Below are 18,303 nucleotides of genomic sequence, written 5' to 3'. Positions count from 1 at the left end.
TGGTTTTGTTTTGTTGTAATGTCGCCATGCAAAAGTGTCAAGCACAGAATGGAGCCAGGAAGGTCATCTTGAGTGATCACTGAGCTAAACATGGTCTCTTCACACAGACCTAAAGCCCTTTTATTCCACCAATGATTAGGACTATGCAAAGGAAATCATTCTCCTAAATTAAAACAAATATTTCTACAAAATAAAATGTCTAAAATATAAACAAAAGTCACAAATGCAGGCAATTTAAAAAAAAAAAAAAAACACAAGCGCGCTATAGGACTCCAACGGTTCACCATACCACGAAATTTAAAGAAACAGAGCTCCATTTTTCCTGGGACTCTGGAAAGATATTTTCTTGTACTTTGGATTACTACACATGTTTATGAAAGTAGTATAAAGGGAAAACATTTTTTAAATACTTAGCTTTATCTTCCATGGTTTGCCAGGTGAAATTATTGAAGTCTTATGCTTCTGGGTGGGGAGGACGATGTTCTGGTAAATTGGAAGAACTAGTTCATTTAATTCAGTTGCAAGAAATGACAATTCACTGATTGCTTTTCATAAAAGCTATAGAAGGAGGGGGCCATTCAACTGCTGTTCGGCAATGGTCACAATCTAAAAACCCAGAAAGTGGCCATAACTGCTAATCTATTGAAAAGGGGCCATTCTGTTTTAAAAGAAAGCGAAGAGGCTGTGAGCGGGCTTGACGAGAAGAACTGTTTGACTAACAGAAATTTTGTTTTGCAAGCTTGATCCCTTTGTCATGAATTTGCCTTAATTAGGGCGACATATATTACCTATAATACATGGCATCCTTTTGAGATTATTGACCCAACGTAAGAAAACTTCACTATAAAGATTCAGAAACTTACAAACTTCAGAGTACTATTGCAAAAAAGATAATTTTAGAATAAAAGAAGTGGAGACCGACTAAAGCACATGAAAATATTTAGTCAACAAAAGGAGGGAGAGAGTCATGATTTTTATATATTGTTGAACGGTAATCATCAAAAAAGGAAAGTTTGATTGAGGGTAACAAATACTAACCTCGTGATAATGGTTGAAAAATGGGAAAAACAAGCGATACTTGGAAGAATGGTTTTACTAGATGAAACCAAACATAGCCGTCACTAATTAACAGGTAGTACCACATACAAATGTGAGGAGCAACATAATCTCAGAGGGGATTGCAATTATACCTTGGATTTCCATTCAAATTCAATTCAATTATTCAATGAATGGATGACCAGAACAACAGAGCAAAGGAGATGGTGAGAAAAAGCACGCTGGGCCTCATTACAAGTTTGCCAGTATTCTGGCGGTAAATCCACCGGAAAACCGCCAAATTAAATTGCGGCTACCGCTACTTGTAATCCTGTGGTAAGCCCACAGGATCAAGTGGTGGCAGGCGGTGTAAATTCCCACTTCTTGGAGTCCATAGGACTTGTGATGAATCGCAGGAATTCACTCTTTATTTATTTATTTTATTGGGCATTTGTAAGGCGCTTATACATCAAGAAATTGTGTTTCAAAGCGACCACAGGGAAAGGGAAGGAAACAAGGGAGATAACAGTGGTGAGCAGAACACAGAAACGGTCCTACAAGGCCTTGTGAACATTCAGAGCGTGCAAGTGCAGGGAGAGAGAAGGGACAGAAAAAAGGTGTAAGTGCCAGAGGCTCCACAGAGGAGGGGGTACGGGGGGGTAGAGGGGGGGTGCCAGAGATCAAGTTGCAAGGCAACAGGTATGTACCAGGCAGTGACCCCTTGATGGAACGGGGGAGGGGGTCACCAGCCAATACAATAATTGCAGGCCGCGAGACATCGCAGGCCAGTGGTGCCTTAAGGCAAGTGCAGGGCAGTGGAGGATATTGCGGGCTATTGGACAGAAGGCCAGGATTCCGAAGGACACATAAGGGCCCAGACCACCAATCACAGCGACTGTGGAGATTAGCATGGGAGGGAGAGAGGGAGGGAAGGAGGAGGAGAAGAGGAAAGTTGAAGTGCTTGTGGAACTTGAGGAGATCCGGCTCAAGACGGAGAGAAAGGGGGATGCTGTTCCAGAGGAAGGAGCCAGCTGAGGAACGAGAACGGCCGCCCGCTCTCTGCTTAGAAAAGCGCTTGACGAGCAGAGAGTTGGAGCTGGAGGATTGGAGGGATCTGCAAGAAGAGTATTTAGTGAGAGTGAGTTGCAGATAGCGTGGTCCCTGGCCCCAGACAGCCTTATGGATGATGCAGAGGGATTTAAATTTGATCCTTGCAGCAACCAGGAGCTAGTGGAGATATTTTAGGGCTGGAGAGATACAGTACCTGGGCTTGAGGCCAAGTATCAGCCTTGAAGCCCTATTCTGGAATAGCTAGAGAGGGAGGAGAGAAGACGAAGGTAGATTAAGGAAGAGGCTGTTACAATAGTCCATCCTGGAGAGAACAAGAGCTCTGGATACATTAAGCTCCTGGGCAAAAGGAAGGAAAGCGAGGATGCTGCTGAAGAGGAAGAGGTGGAAGCTGGCCTTCTGGGCAAGGTCCAAGATGTGAGGCAGGAGAGGAGTAGGAGATAACTCCCAGGTTTCTGGTTTCAGAGGAAGGAGAGGGAGGTAGGCCAGAGTGAAGGGAGAAAGGAGGGAACAGGAGTCCACATAGGAAGAATCTGAATCTATGTCATTACTTCGACTCCCATTCCTGAGACCCCGAAAATGCGGACCTTCTTTATTTCAACCACTTTTATACCACATATATACGCAGGGGGAGACCGCCCCCACCCCTCAAAGCCTCCCTACTTGTATTATATACCCATCCCCCCACATATATGTGGTGTAAAGGAGGGGGTTGAATATAAAGTCTGCATTTTCGGCACTCGCAGTTGTAGGGGTGCAGTAATGGTATTCCAAGAATCTTAGTCTTGCTGTCATTGAGACAGAGTTCATTGGAGGTACACCAAGACAGAGGAAATCAGAAGAGGGTAGTCTGAATAAGAGTTGGGTGTCATCTGCATAACACTGCAAGAGCAGGGAGAAAGTGGAGATAGGGCGAGCAAGAGGGGCGAGATAGATGTTAAAGAGCCAAAGCGAAAGGATAGAGCCCGGGGGGATGCCACAAGTGGAGATAGAGGGAGTTGAGGAGAAAGAACCCAGGGTGACCTCGGGACGGTCAGTGAGGAAGGAAGCCAGCAAGACCAGTGCCCGCTCCGAGATACCAAGGTTATCAGGTAGCCGCTTTATGAGGATGGAGTGGTTGACCATGTCAAAAGCAGAGGCGAGATCGAGTAGAACGAGAACAGCACATGAGTTGGAGTCAAGAGAAGCAAGCAATTCTTCACGGGTGTTCAGGAGAGCAGTTTCCATGCCTCTGGTTGCTTGGCATCCGGATTGAGGGTTGTACAGGCAACCAACAAGCTCGGTATGCTGGGTCAGTTGGGGGAAGACCAACTTCTTAAGAAGTTTCCCAACGGAGGGGTTGATAGAGATGGGGCAGTGTTAGCCAGACACGAGGGGTTAGTTGAAGGAGTTTTCAGAAGGGGCGCTTGAGTGAGTGCTTGAAGGAAGAGGGGAAAGACCCAGTGGCAAGAGCGTGATTACAGAAATCAGTGAATGCAGGGGCAAGGGAGCTGAAGTTGTCCTTAATAGTTCTTGAAGAACAAGGGGAAACCTGTTTGGAAGAGCCTTTCATTGAGCAGACAACTCTAGTTACCTTGTCCGATGTGATATGAGAGAAGGAGGGGTGGCGGTGGTAGATGGGCCGGGGGAGAGAGAACACAGGATGTCCTGAGTTTTAACAGTGAAGTAGATGGCCAGTGCAGTGCAGAGGTCTTGGGAGGGAAGAGGCGAGGTTGAGCATGCAGATGGATTGGCTAGTTCCTTGCAGATTTTAAAGCGTTCAGTCGCGTTGTTAGAAGCTCCATTGACGCGGGCCTGGATGTGAGCCGTCTTCTTGGAGTGAATGGAGAAACAATATTGCTTTTGGAGAAGGCGACACGTCAGTTTATCAGAGGATGAGCTTGAGGTCTGCCACTTCCGTTCAGCAGCTCTGCACTTGCGTTTCAGGGCTGCTTGATCAGAATTGTACCACGTGTAACGCTTAGAGGCAGGTTTCAAACGGATCCTCATGAAAGGGGCAAGAATATTGAGAGTGTTGGTGATAGCGAGATGGAGATTGTTGAGAGCAGAGTCAATAGTTGATCGTGATAGGAGGAGGGGGGATGAAGGTGTAAGCAAATGCAGCAACTGACACTCGTTTCATCGGATGGATGTCTGTAAACGAGGCTGACAGAGCTGTGGGAGGTTCGGTCAGAGGGCTGAGAGGTCCCAGGTGGGAGGAGAGGAGGGAGTGGTCAGACCATGAGAGCAGGGTGGAGTAGAGGGCAAAACATCAGTACAGATGAAGGCATCGAGTTTGTGTCCAGCTGAGTGGGTAGGGCCAGAGGGGAGAATAGAGAGGGAGAGAGATGTGCAGAGGTCACGGAAGAGAGTGGAGGCCATGACTGAAGAATCCAGGTGGATGTTGAAGTCACCCAGGAGGAAGTGTTTAGAGATGGAAGTCAGGAGAGGATGAGAAATTGGCCCATTACGACGGGAAAGAGGAGATGGGGGCCTGGGGGCCTGTAGACAGTGGTAATGGACAAAGAGGAAGGAGTAGAGATACCAAGCTTGCAGACCAGGCTTTCAAAGGAGGAGTAGGATTGGGTGGGTATAAGGTAAGAAGGGCCCGACTCAGGGAAGATAAAGGCTACTCCACCACCAGCACTGTTGGGACGAGGCTTTGAAAGGATCTTGGAAGAAGGGAGACAAAAGCAGTGACTGAGCTGGCATTGAACCACGTCTCGGGAAGAGCGAGCACGCTGAGATAAATGTCTTCAAAGAGGGTCCCAATATTGGAAGAGTGTTTGATAGCCGTAACGAGCATTAAGTGTGGCCAAGTGAAGCTGGTCAACACCCTTAAAGGTTTTCCGGGGAGGGGCACAGGTGGGTGATACACCCCTCGGAGGTAGTGAAGGAGGCGCTGAGAGAGGAAGGAGGGATAGCAGGCGCAGGAAGGAAATTGAGGAGACGGTAGGCACCGGTCAAAGAGGAGGAGATTGGGCTGAGGACCCTGAGCCATGATGGTGCCATTGTGATAGACATTAATGATGCACCTAGAGCAGGGGTGCACAACCGATTTTGACAGAGGGCCGAAAGTACCCTACATGATGGCTATAGTGGGCCGAAAAGTAAATGTGGGTGGGGCGGTAGGCGTGGCGTGGCAGGAGGCTTTTTCAACCCCTAATTTTTATTAAACACTATGCCCCATAGCGCCCACCCCTCAAGCAAATACTATGCCCCATGGCTCCCACCCCTCATGCAAACACTATGCCCCAAAGCCCCCACTCCCCAACCAAACACTATGCCCCAAGACACCCCCCCTCAAGCAAACACTATGCCCCAAGACACCCACCCCCCATGCAAACACTATGTCCCATGGCCCCCACTCCCCAAACAAATACTATGCCCCATGACACCCACCCCTCATGCAAACACTATGCCCCAAGACACCCACCCTTCATGCAAACACTATGCCCCAAGACACCCACCCATCATGCAAACACTATGCCCCAAGACACCCACCCCTCAAGCAAACACTATGCCCCATGCCACCAAGCATGCACCATGCATAAATACTCATACAGACCCCAACCCCCCCCACCCCGGCATACAAACTAACAAGGATACACCATGCACCCAAACAGACCCGAACCCCCACCCCCAACTCAGCACACAAACCCACAAGCATACATCATGCACCCACACAGACCCGAACCCCTCCACCCCCAACTCACAAGTATACACCATGCACCCATACAGACAGGAACCCCCCCACCCCCAACTCACCATACAAACTCACAAGTATACACCATGCACCCATACAGACCCGAACCCCCCCACCCCCAACTCAGCACACAAACTCACAAGCATACACCATGCACCCATACTGACCCCACCCCCCAACTCACCATACAAACTCACACACATACACCATGCATCCATACAGACCTGAACCCCCCACCCCCCAACTCACCAAACAAACTCACAAGCATGCACGCATACAGACCCGGACCCCCCACCCCCACATCTCAACACACACTGCACTTGCACACAAACACATTCAGGCAGACCCGACACACACCCCACCCCCGCATCGCAACATACATTGAACTTGCACACAATCACATTCAGGCAGACCCAACCCCCACACCCTCTCCGCATCTCAACACACACTGCACTTGCACACAAACACATTCAAGCAGACCCGACCCACACCCCACCCCCGCATCTCAACATACACTGAACTTGCACACAATCACATTCAGGCAGATCCGACACACACACCCCCTCCGCATCTCAACATACACTGCAGACATACAAATACAAACACACCCGACATCCCCCCGCCCCACCGCCGCATCTCAACAAACATACAAAAACAAAAAAACACAGTCAGGACGGACGACAGACAGACAGACAGACAGACAGACAGACAGACACAACCCCCCCCCCCCCAATGTACTTACCCAGACGTGCTGGAACGCTGGCGAGGCTTCTAGCACTACGGCTGGCGTGGCAAGCAAGGCTGAAATGCCTTCCGGAATCAAGCCTTACTGCCACGCCAGCCGTAGTGCTGGCACTCCAATGGTGCAGCACACACGCACTACGTGGCTCGTAGGAGCTGCGTGGTTCGTGTGCACTGAACCAATGAGGGCAAGTGTTTTGCCCGGCCCGAAAGACAACAAAGACTTTCCTAATGGAGGGCGGCCGATGCTGCTTGCGGGCCGCCTCCATTAGGAAAGTCTTTGTGCCTCGCGGGCCGGACAAAACGGCATGGCGGACCGCAACTGGCCCGCGGGCCGTATGTTGTGCACCCATGACCTAAAGGATGAGAAGCCAACCAAGAGGACTTCCCATCTAGTGCCACCATTAATGGGTGAGGAGGAGGAAGGGGGGGGGAGAGAGTGGAGATCAGATGCGGAGTCCATGGTCTGCAGAGGGGGACAGAAAAGAGAATATCAGAAACAAACTGTCTGGAAGTGGGGCCGACATAGGTGTCTGCGGTAGGTACGCCCGGGTTACAAGAAAGGAGGTCTTTTTTTTTTTTAACTTTTTCCATCCAGACTTAGTGACAGAGGTGGATAGGTGATAGAATAGCAGTTCGAGTAGAAGGGAGGGGTGGAGAGAGCCATAAAGGGAGGTAGAGAAGGAAGTAAAGGGACAGGAGTAGATACTGCACAAGCACACAACTCACCAGGCGGCCTACCAGCCGGGGTGGGTGGGTACATTAACAGCACACCTAGATTGACAAAACACTAAAATATCACAAAATTGAGGATGCAACAATTTAAAAAGCACACCTAGATTTGAGTTTGACAAAGAGCACCATTGCAGCATAAAAAAGGGGTCTGGCAGCAGAAGCAGACTATGCATAAGATGTACAGTAAGTAACAATGTCAAGTGGGAAGAGGAGACAGTTAGCAGTGAGGCTATAGACAAGGGAGGCAACAATCAAGAGGCAATCAGGTGGAGAGTTTTGGGCAAAGGCAGCTGATCTGGTATGCTTACAGTCCAGGGTAGAAGCACACTGTTCATGGTCTTGAATGCAGGGATGCAGTTAGCTTGATCTATGAGCTGCATGGGATGTGCGGAATGCAGGCTCAGAGGCATGCAGGGGCTCTCTCCAGCACCAGACAGGGCCCGACAGTGGCCTTCGGTCGATAGGCTGGCTCACCTGCCTGCCAGTTTACTGATTAGCCAGAAAAGCAAGAAATGGCCCAATCAGATCAACCGTAGTGCAAGCACACAATGAGACACTTAAATGCCTGGAGAAACAAAAGGTGTCAGCCGCCATGCTAGCGTAGAGGAGGCCGACTAGCAAAACCCCCCAGCGGCCACGATGCAGGATCTTTGGAAGGGCTGTAGATGTATTTTCTTTTTTTAATGACATCATAGTAGTCGACGCACAGCATCCCTTAGTTAGATTTTAGTGTGTGTGCTTTACTGTCTTTCTTTGAATTAATATAATTTTCTTTTCTAGGTATTTGTCTGCCTCTAAAAATGGATTATTGAAACTATTACTACTAATAGCAAGAAAATTATTTTTGTATTATTATTATTGTTCAGGTTATGTCACGGATATATAATCTGTTGGCTAGACAGTTGGTCTGGTCAGGGTGACTGGGGGTTCCCCCTATCTGAGTGATCCCCTTCACGCACTTAGGGTACCCTATACGAGATGCCCAGACTAATTTCTAGGATTTATGTGATTTATCTTGTTACGATTTTCTGTAGCAGCCAATATTTAATACTAGCACTTTAACACAGTACGCACTTTTTTATAGCTGTATGATCTATATTTGTTGTACATTGTACAAGAATTTCAGATGATTTAATACTCTCTTTTAAAAAAGATTTAAAATGAAATCAATAAATATGGTATTTTTTAACTATTTCTTGTTGTATGAATGGTGATCTGGGCTGCAGCTGGGGGGGGGGGGCCTTTTCCCTCTCCTCTAGGTTGAATGATGTCCGTTGAGTGAACCCTTTTCTTTTCCGCTGGCTTTACCCCGGTTTACTATTGTTTGTTGCTCCCCTCAGCCAGCGAAGTAGGGGAAACCCATCTATTGTTCTCCTGTAGATGTATGCAGACACAGATACCCATCTTAAAAAATTTGCACCAAAATCAAATTAGGTTTCACGGTCGAAGTCGCACAATGTGCGAAAATGAAGGCGTGCAGTAATTCCCAGCACAGCGCTACTGGGCTTACCTGGAAGTGAGGGATGATCCGCACAGTCGGGTCATCTCTTGAGGGCAGAAGAGGAGAGAGTCTGGGGGGAGCTCCCCCTCTTTAGGCTAGGGAGGTGAGCCCGCTCTGCAAACCTCTCCCTCGAGGCAAGTGGCACCAAACTGGGAGACTCCCCACTTGGGGACAATGTCCCCCGTTCCTGTGAGAAACTACTAGACAAACTAATATAGTTGCATGCATGGGAATACCTGGTAAGCTGAAGAAGGTGGCATCCTTACCTTTGGCTAAAGGCAATGGAAGATCAAACCCAGTTGCACAAGAAAAGGAAGAGGTCTCTTTAATAACAGACGAATATTTAACTGTGACGAGGAGTAAGAGAAGAGAGGAGCCCGATTCGAAGGCGAAGCCCCCCGACATCATCACATTGGCTGGAGGCGGAGCCCTGGACATGAAGGGAGAGTGAGAACACGAGTATGTGACGCTGGAGAACTGGCACATGCGGACATGAAAAGAGTCTCAGGTCGACCGAGAGAGGAACAAACAACCTGGTGGTGGCATGACCACAAGCTGGAAGTGGTGGGCAGGACGCCCCAGGAACAATGCCGATATTGCCTGTACAGGGAAGCATGGGTCACTTCCTATCAGCAGCATCAGTACGAAGCAGGAATCAGACGCAGAGCCAAAAATGTTAAGGGAAGGGAGGGAGGGAGAGGAGCCCAAGCACCGTCCCAAGAGAGAGGTACCTGGGAGACCAGGAGAAGCGGGGGGCGTGAAGGATATTGTTATCAATAAGAGAAAACTTGTCCCAGTCAAAAGAACGAGAAAGCAGGGCTAAAATTATGTGATGAACATTGAAGGCAAATAACAAGTAAACCAGAGAGAGAAGAGAGTTCTAGTAAGAAGCTGGAACCTCGAAGGACGAGTTATCAAACAAGCAACAAAGCCAACCAAGAATTGAAAAGCTTAGAAGAGAGGGGCCGAAACCACACAGCTGTTGTATAACCAATAAGAGAAGAGATACTCAAACCAGAGATGCAAAGCCTAGAAGAGAGGCGCTGAATCAATACCGCTGCGGTATAACCACAAAGAAAAGAGACATCATAAGACTAAGAACTGATAATAATAGAAGTTTTGAAAGAGCTGAAGGAAAGTACTCCTAGAGGGAAGACCTAGGGGAAACTATAAGCAACAATAAAACCCTGTTCAAGTATTCCTGGAGGGGAGGCCTGGAAGGAAACAACAAATTAACAATACGAGTATCAAGAAATATTGTAGAGGACATTCTCAAAAGGGGGCAACAGAAAGTATGAGAGAGAAGTGTTTTTGAGGAGCTACAAGAATTGTTCGCAGAAGCTATTTGTCCCACCGAGGGGTGTTATAGTTTAAGAGACTGTTGAATGAATTGGATAGCCCGAGCAAAGACAAATCATTCCCTTGGTCTATTTTAAGTTAGTTAGAATTAGTGGCAGGGCTAGATGGGGTAGTTTGGACAAAGGACATAGTTTCTTTTGGAATTCATGACAACAGACGAGCACCTTTAGTTTTGTTAGATAGGTAGGGTACTCCCTCTAGTGATAGGGAAAGTTAGGCCACTACTTATAATTTACATTAAACAACCTGAATCATGTCTTCTGAGTGTCCGTCTCCTTCTTCCAACCCACCACAGACTCCATTGGGGATTTCTGGCAGAATTACCACCAGAGGAATTACCGAGTAGTAATTCCGCCGATTGCTGGAGCGTAGGTGGAGGATTTATCTACCAGAGGAATTACCACTCTATAGTTACGCCTGTGGTAATTCCGTCTAGCTCTACAGATAAGGTGCTTATCGGCCCCTTTTACTACCAAAGAATAGGCAAATAACCCAAAAAATTAAAATAGGAAGTACAAATACTCCCACCAAAAAAGAGGAACCAGACACATACGGCCTTGTGCTTCTGCTTTCACCCACACACATTCATGGATATGTTTGTACCAGTAGTGCACATAGTACCAAGGGATAAATTACTATTATTACTGCCTGATAAGAAGAAGTAAACATGCATCATTTAATGTGCATGAATTCCTAGGCGCAAAGGAATCATTATTACTAAAACATTTCAGTTTTACAGTTAAAACATTATTTGCTTATAAAATACTCCCACTGCGAATTAGACTTACAATTTTACTCCCTAAAAAATTATTTCACTCCCACCTTTAAAAAGTAGTAAGTAAAATACCCCACTTCAAAATCTTATCTAGAGCACTGATGCCGCCAAACATGAAAAGTGGAGGTAACGGAATTACAGAGAGCCAAACATAGATTATCCATGAGATAGAGAAGAGGGGCACAGGAGGGACTGGTTGCCAGGAAGGAGCAATTTAAATATAGTAATTACACAATGTTTGACCAGAAATTAAAAATGTTGGAAATCGCTAAAATCAAGTGGAGCATTAACCAAGGACACATTACACCTAGAGTTGCAAATGCAACAGTAATTATGTACAAGAGTTAAAGGAGTGCATCAATGACAATAAAAACCCCAACACTGGAATCTATGGCAGCACTGCTTGACGTCCCAGGGGAAAAACAAAAAGGGTAATCTATTATTTTTTTGCATTTTTTAAAGGGCTCACACAGCCCACAGGCATCGAGGCGCTGTTACAGGAATTGTTTTTTTTTTGTTTGTGTAATTATCTTTTTTTCCTTAGTTGCGTATTTATAACGCGCTTAAATACCCAGAGGTTTCTTAGCGCGGACCCGGGGATCGAACCTGTGTTGCTTCGTGCCGTCTTGCTTCCAAAGCGAACACGTTGCTGCTGAGCTATCCTCCCGGGTAATCTGACAGTCTAATATGGCTGCAGCCATGACTGCCGGTCCAGGGAGCCGCACCCACGTTCCCCAATAGCATGTGCCACAGAGTGATGTTAGGGCAAGCAAAGCTATGTGGGAAGCTCTTCTGGTTCCCTTAAGTCTCCAACAGCGGCTTACCAGACCTGCTCATGACATCAACCAGTCACATACAACATTGGAGCATACGTTGAGAAGGGCTGCTGGGCGACCCACTGTACCAGCCCTTTGCATTTGTTGTAGATTTCACATTTGATTGATTGTACTCCTGTAGTATGAACCTTAACAGAGGTCATCCAAGTCAATTACAAAGCCTTGGTGCAATTGGTAAGGGTGTTACACTAAAAGACCAAGACTAACTCAAGATCTATTGCAGGAGCCATACCAATACAACTCAGGACAGCACATGTATTCTATCAGTCAATAACACAAACCTGCACTGAAATGCCTGGCTCTCTTTAGTGGCTCTCTTTAGTGCTGCACAACCTTAACTTCAGAGCAATTAAGAAGGTTGGATTGCGAATCAAGACTTTGCCCGCTTTGCCCTACCCAATCTGTACTAAACCTGTCAAGCCCTTCCCGGTGTACGCTTAATGACCTATTCCTCCAATGCTATCCCTATTATTGTGCCCCATTACTGTGCCCGCTCGCAAAAAGTGTTTTAGACTTGATTTTACGCCGGCCCAGGATTTTCTGATCTAGTTTATTGGGATGGCGAGGCATTACATTTTGTCCTACAACGCCCATTTCACGCTGTAGAGAAGTGAAGCAAAACTCAGTGGAGCAGACCGCCTCATAGCAAAGGAAGACTAACCCCATAACCATATGGGAGAGCGTTTAAAAGCGGAGGAGATAACTCTCCCACTAAGCGGAGTGGTTCTAAACATGGGTGACATTGCAAAAAACTGCAAAAAGCATCCCAGTGAAGAATTTAAATAAAGGGGAGAGTTGTGTTCTGGAGTGAATTCCATCTTAACGGTTCTGTAAAACATCTGACAAAAAAAAAGGTACAAAAAAAAAAAAAACTTACATTCCAATGATAAAATAAATTATAAAATGAGCAGTTCACATTCATTTCAGCAGAAATGTGTGCATGAAGTGAACATTAGTAAGCCACTTACTTCATTGAGGCATTGGGAGGCGGAGTGCTGCCAATATTTACAATTTAAAACATTTACAAAAATCTTTACACATAACCTAGTGGCCCAAACACAGAGCTTAAAATGACTTCACCAACAGCAGCAATGTTTAGACGGACAGAAGGGCATGGATGCATTTTCAAAGTCTGCTCCGTTCGGAGGCTGAGAATCAATCTTCGACTCCCATCATTTGGTGGTCGGGAGCGAGACATAGGGATCGCAGGTATTCATGCAAGTTTGTTCCCTATGGAGAAAGGGGGACAGAGAAGGTAAGATCCCGCTCTAGCGGTGGATAGCGGCATGGCCGAGCAGCTGGAATGAGCCGTTACACTCTACCGTTGGCAATGTCTGTATGCGAATTCGGTGACATCAAAAGACGCGCAGCAATAGACAACAAAATCGTTACATCAACGAAATTAAGAAACATTTTTGATAGTACTCACAAGCAAGCATGTCCCAATTGAGGCTGTAAAGAAAACATAGTAGAGGAAAGCTCAAACAAGCATGTTAGTTGCAACAGTACAGGGAGCAGATTGAAACCAGCATTTGAAAGAAAGGCCAACATCACAATGCGGATCAAGATTCAAGGCTTCGCATCCAACCAGACGATAGCAAGTACTTAAATTTGGCTTGTCCAGGTTAAGTCATTAGTAATTTACATGGCTAGTTCTCTTTCAGCAATGATGAAAAACACAGACATAAAAAGGGAGATCAGTCACACAAAAAATACATTATGTTTGTTATGATTAATTTGTTAGAGTTGTTATTTTTAGTTATTATTAGGTTATTTATTGAACGCAAACTTAGCTTCAGAAAGCATCGGAGCGCTTAACAAATCCTAGGGAGAAGGACGCAGTGAGGGACGCAGAGATACAAGGTAGCAAGGAGCTAACAGTAGAGTTATTGTGGAGGAATGGGGGAGTGTACATCTAGAAGTTAGGGAGCAGAAATTCCTTATTAGGGAGGGTACAATGTTCATTCATCGCCAGTTAGTTTCTTGCCACCGATTTTTTGCTGCAAAAACTAATCGGAAAAAATGGGGAGGAGGAGGGGGGGGGATTAAAGGGATAAAAGGGGTGGGGAATAGTTTGCAAATTGCTGTGAAGGGAAGGAAAAGCCAGTCCAAACAAAAAAAGGATCAGTTTTTGCAGCAAAAAAACTCTGAAAAAAGAAACCGGTGAGGGAAAGACACAGAACCGTCTAGAGCTCTTTCCTGAACTGTAGAAGCGAGGGGAAGTGTCTGGTGTTACGGGGGAGGAAGTTCCAGAGTCATTCTACCTACAAGAATATAGCACAGATGGGATGGCACTGCTTGTGATCCTACAGAAACTAAGTTGATATCTAGTGGGCCACTAAAAGAACCAGCTTCTCTCTATGGATCACCTCTTTAAACAGGTTTTAAATAGAAACCCGTTTTCAGGTTTACTAACTAATTATCGACAACAGTAAAAAAATAAATATATTCTTCAAAATTCCATTCCTGCACTAAACTTAAATCTTCGAGTAACACTCTTGCAATGCAACAAGGCAGACTTAAAAATGAAAGACTGTAGAATAGACTTCAATTGCACTCAGGCTATGGGATTAGGGCTTCCTGCAAGCAAATGTTTTTCAGGGCTTTCTAACTCTAAGGTGGTTTAACACGTGTTCTAAATAATAAGAACTGCTCAAACTGTAACAAAAAAGTCTTCATTACAGCCACGTCAAGCAGAGGCAGCGGTCATGCATGTGCACCTACGGCGTCAATTTTATTTATTTAATAAATGTATAATGTACAAGCTTCCAAAGGTATAGAAACCTTTATCTTTGTCATACCAGTCTATTCAAAAGGTACGGGCATATACAAGAACTACATACATAGTACCGAACATTGGCAGTAGACGTAAAATAGCCCGATATGTTCTAATAATGTTCACCAACTCTTATGCACAAAGTTTGACTAAATGATAGATTTGTATTCAAAATGATATGCAAGGTCATTTATAACGCGCCTGTACACAAGTGTTTCTAGGCGTGATGAAAAAAAACAAAAGAAATAATTTTCTTAAACTTCATCTATGCAACATACCACATCGGTGTGGTTTCCTTCAAGAAACTAACAATGGAAATAGGAAAACTTTCCTAAGATTCAAAACACAGATAGGAAAACAAACTGCAATGAGCCGCCGGTTTCTACTTAAGTGTCAGATGTAAAATTTTGGCGGCACGGAACTGTAAGAATATGTTTTGATTCTATACTGTAAGAATATGTTGATCACACCCTAGACAATTTGTAGCCAACGTGAGATATAGAGAATTAGCCAATTTTCTTAGAACGTTTGACTTTTTTTTCCAATTCAAGAAGACAAAGGCAATTAGAAGAACATGTAGACAGACCCTTCTCTGGAATAATTACCAAACCGTAGGCAAGGAATGAAACAACATACTACCCAACCAATTGTGCCGTTTGGTTGGAGACGAGGCAACTTGAACTCATTGATAAATGGAGGTGCAAACAGCCTTGAGAATGGAAGATATTTTAGTAATCAACAAACACTTAGAACGGTTCAAATGTTGGCATATTTTAGTACACAGACAAATCTGTTTCCTTCAAGATAGAAACCGATCAAATGCTTATCTGTGCCTCGAGGCAAACAGTTACTGCAGTTCGACGACGAACATATTTTGTCCACACAAACACATGCAAATACACAATGGAGGCAAGAAGGGGAAACTTCATACAAAAGTATCCTTGGAGGTGTGAGACACTTCTTTGCACCATTTGCTACTTTATCTGACAAGTAATGTCCAGATAGTACATAGTAGACGCCGGGGAGATTTTTCAAAATAAGGGAATACAATTTAAAAAATTCTATTGTGCTCACAACTCTCAGGTGATTCCATAACGTTGATTCCTTAAAAAGAGCACATTGTATTAAGTTCAGATTGTAGCAAAGTGCCCTTTTGGCATAAAAACATGCTTTTTAAAAACAATATTAAAAACAAAAATGCTCTAGTCCGGAGCAACACAGTTATTGGCGAAATATATTCTGCAAATGCATTATAGATGTATGAGAAATTGCAATCTCGGTCTCCAAAACATGGTGGAAGCTTGGAAAGATATATTGATTTTAAAAAATGAATTAAAAATGTTTTTTAAAACAAAATAAAAACACCTGAATGATGAAGTTTCCCCTTACATGCTTGGGTTGTGATCTGATCACAGCACAAAGGTAAATGCATGCCGTGAGTTGTGCAACATACCGACAATGATCGGGAGGGCCAGCATTGGAAAAACATGGCTCGTGGCTGGTCGTTCCTCCATTGCAGATGTGAAAGCAATGATTCTGAAGTGATGGATGATTGACATATTCAAAATCAGTTTGTGGATGCATCATTAAGAAAAAAAAAGCAAATATCGCCCTTTTTTTCATCATCCGAATCAGAGAAAAGGTGGGTAGAAGTAGAGGGTGAGGAAGTAGAGGAAGTGGACGGCATACAGCTAAACACTGACTTGCATCGGTGGACGATCTGCCCCATCCGGAGCCTCCCGGAAGCGGAGGGACCCTATGGGATTAAGAGGCCGGCTCCCGACACTGTAATTCCGCGGGCGTTTTACGGTGTCCGGACTGGCCAAAGGCGTGAAGCTGTTTCTTCTCATCCGCGTAGGTGTTTGGTTCTTTTGTAGGTTGCTCTGATTAAAAATGAGGATATTAAGAAAGGAATGAAACTGGAACCAAAATAAAATATGAGGAAAAGAGAGAGAGAAAAACAATTGACCCATTTCTGACCCTACAAACCAAACGTTTCACATCACAGCACATCACAAAAGAAAAGAAATATAGTGGTTACACTACATGATAGGAAACATTTTAAAATCCCACACACAAACTACAAAAAGTTTACAATTTTCTATGGTGACGAGCTTTGCCAAGACGACTTATTGTTGGCTTTGATCGTTCCACATTCCAAGCGAGACCAGGCTTCAACGCCGAGAAAAGATCCACTTTTCCGACCATAATTTCATATATACGAAAAAGTGATCAAGGTCCTGGTGTTGCATGAAGATTGAACCAACAAAGTGTCCATATTTGATGGACACTCCCGTGCACACCTGTGTTAACTGAAAAAATATGAGTCAGAATTTTAAAACATTGTCATCAACTTAGTGAATTCATACCCACACTTTTTATAAATTGAATAAGTGTCCAGAATCTTTGAAGAACAACATGGACGAGTTTACCAGTATCAGGTTGAATATAAGAAGTATATTATTGTTGTCACTGAGAGTCAGTCAAAAATGTGCGAGTAACCTACTTATGTCATATCTAAAAGATTCTGGACACTTATTCAGTTTATAAAAAGTGTGGGTATGAATTCAATAAGTTGATGACAATGTATTAAAATTCTGACTGATATTTTTTCAGTTAACACAGGTGTGCACGGGAGTGTCCATCAAATATGGTCACTTTGTTGGTTTACTATTTGTGCATTGACTTCCGATACCAGAGTCATAGATTTCTCCCTTGTACACTTAACAGATCCTAAATTCTGACTAGCTAGGACTGAGTCTCATATAGCTTTGGAACTCTCTAACCTGGGGTGCCTAGCCACTTCGCAATCCTGTGTTGTATGAATATTGGCCACTACTTTAATGGTTTACAAACAAATTGGAATAAACAATATATGCACTAGGGAAACCAAAAGCAAGCACGTCAAGGAAGCTTAAAATGACCAGAATTGAGGTATGTGTACAAAAATCGACTTGGTATTAGCATTTCAGTCATCAGTATCTTGGAAAAGGAAAGCATGTGGAAGGTTCGTCAGTTCATGCAGTCCTACAATAAATCACAGAGTTCATACTGATACACAAACACCGAAATGAAAAAGAAGGACAGCATTTTGGGATGCATCGCGTTCTCAGTATAGCACACCTGTAACACTGACACGGCTAACCAGAGTGTTAAATGATATGCGCACCAGGGCACATGTGATATGATATTTTATTTATATCACGCTCAATACACAAGTGTTTCCACACATCCAAGAATATTTCACTCATCATCAAAAACGATGGAGGAAAAAGTAACATATAAGGGACTTGTAGAATATTGAAATATGTAAACAGCATGAATACACACATCATTGAACTGTCGACGCATGCCTAGACTGCTTATGTGAAATTCTTAATAAACGTTAATAAGAAGCACCACAGTGTCATTAAAAAATGTGCATTGCATTGTTCACCGATGTGTAGATGGTGAATGCTAATTTGTGTTTAAGAGTAACTAGTCAGTATTAAAACTTGTTATGCAATTGGCATAACATATCTCATTGCTGTACTAAACTATGAACATTGCAGAACTACCCATTAGTTTCAGATCTTAGAACTTTTGCTTCGATGCCTTTCAAGAAATCTCGATTTCCAGCTAGAACTTAACAATACAAATCTCTACAGTAATATGCCCCTTGTTTGACTGGATTTTAAGTAAGGGGGGGTAATAAGGCGCAATACTAGGGAATTACGCTGCGTAACATGGATCTCATTTAAATTCAAAAGGTTAACAGTCTGATGCTGTATTCGAGTTTCGTTTTCAGATTTC

At 44.4% G+C, this 18,303-nt stretch overlaps 1 protein-coding gene across 6 annotated transcripts in view; it reads right to left on the bottom strand.

Moving 5' to 3' along the window:
- Window positions 1-18,303, bottom strand: part of PFKFB2 (6-phosphofructo-2-kinase/fructose-2,6-biphosphatase 2) — a 223,717-nt gene that overhangs the window by 75,440 nt on the left and 129,974 nt on the right. The window contains exons 15-17 of one of the 6 annotated variants that reach the window (XM_069633225.1): window positions 16,215-16,430; window positions 13,165-13,187; window positions 10,777-12,965 (exon numbers count right to left, since the gene is read on the bottom strand). The exons of 1 other annotated variant lie outside the window; for it this stretch is intronic. In XM_069633225.1, coding sequence (XP_069489326.1) covers window positions 12,908-12,965; window positions 13,165-13,187; window positions 16,215-16,430 — 297 coding nt within the window. In that variant the 3' untranslated portion in view covers window positions 10,777-12,907. Of the gene's footprint in view, window positions 1-10,776; window positions 12,966-13,164; window positions 13,188-16,214; window positions 16,431-18,303 lie in introns of those variants that run through there. 4 more of the 6 variants (XM_069633224.1, XM_069633227.1, XM_069633226.1 and 1 more) reach the window with 4 other exon arrangements.

The sequence above is a fragment of the Ambystoma mexicanum genome, chromosome 13, assembly GCF_040938575.1.
Source record: "Ambystoma mexicanum isolate Mex_15411 chromosome 13, UKY_AmexF1_1, whole genome shotgun sequence".
NCBI lineage: Eukaryota > Metazoa > Chordata > Amphibia > Caudata > Ambystomatidae > Ambystoma > Ambystoma mexicanum.
Note: the sequence above shows the minus strand (reverse complement) of the source record. Positions and strands in the feature narration are given on the sequence as shown.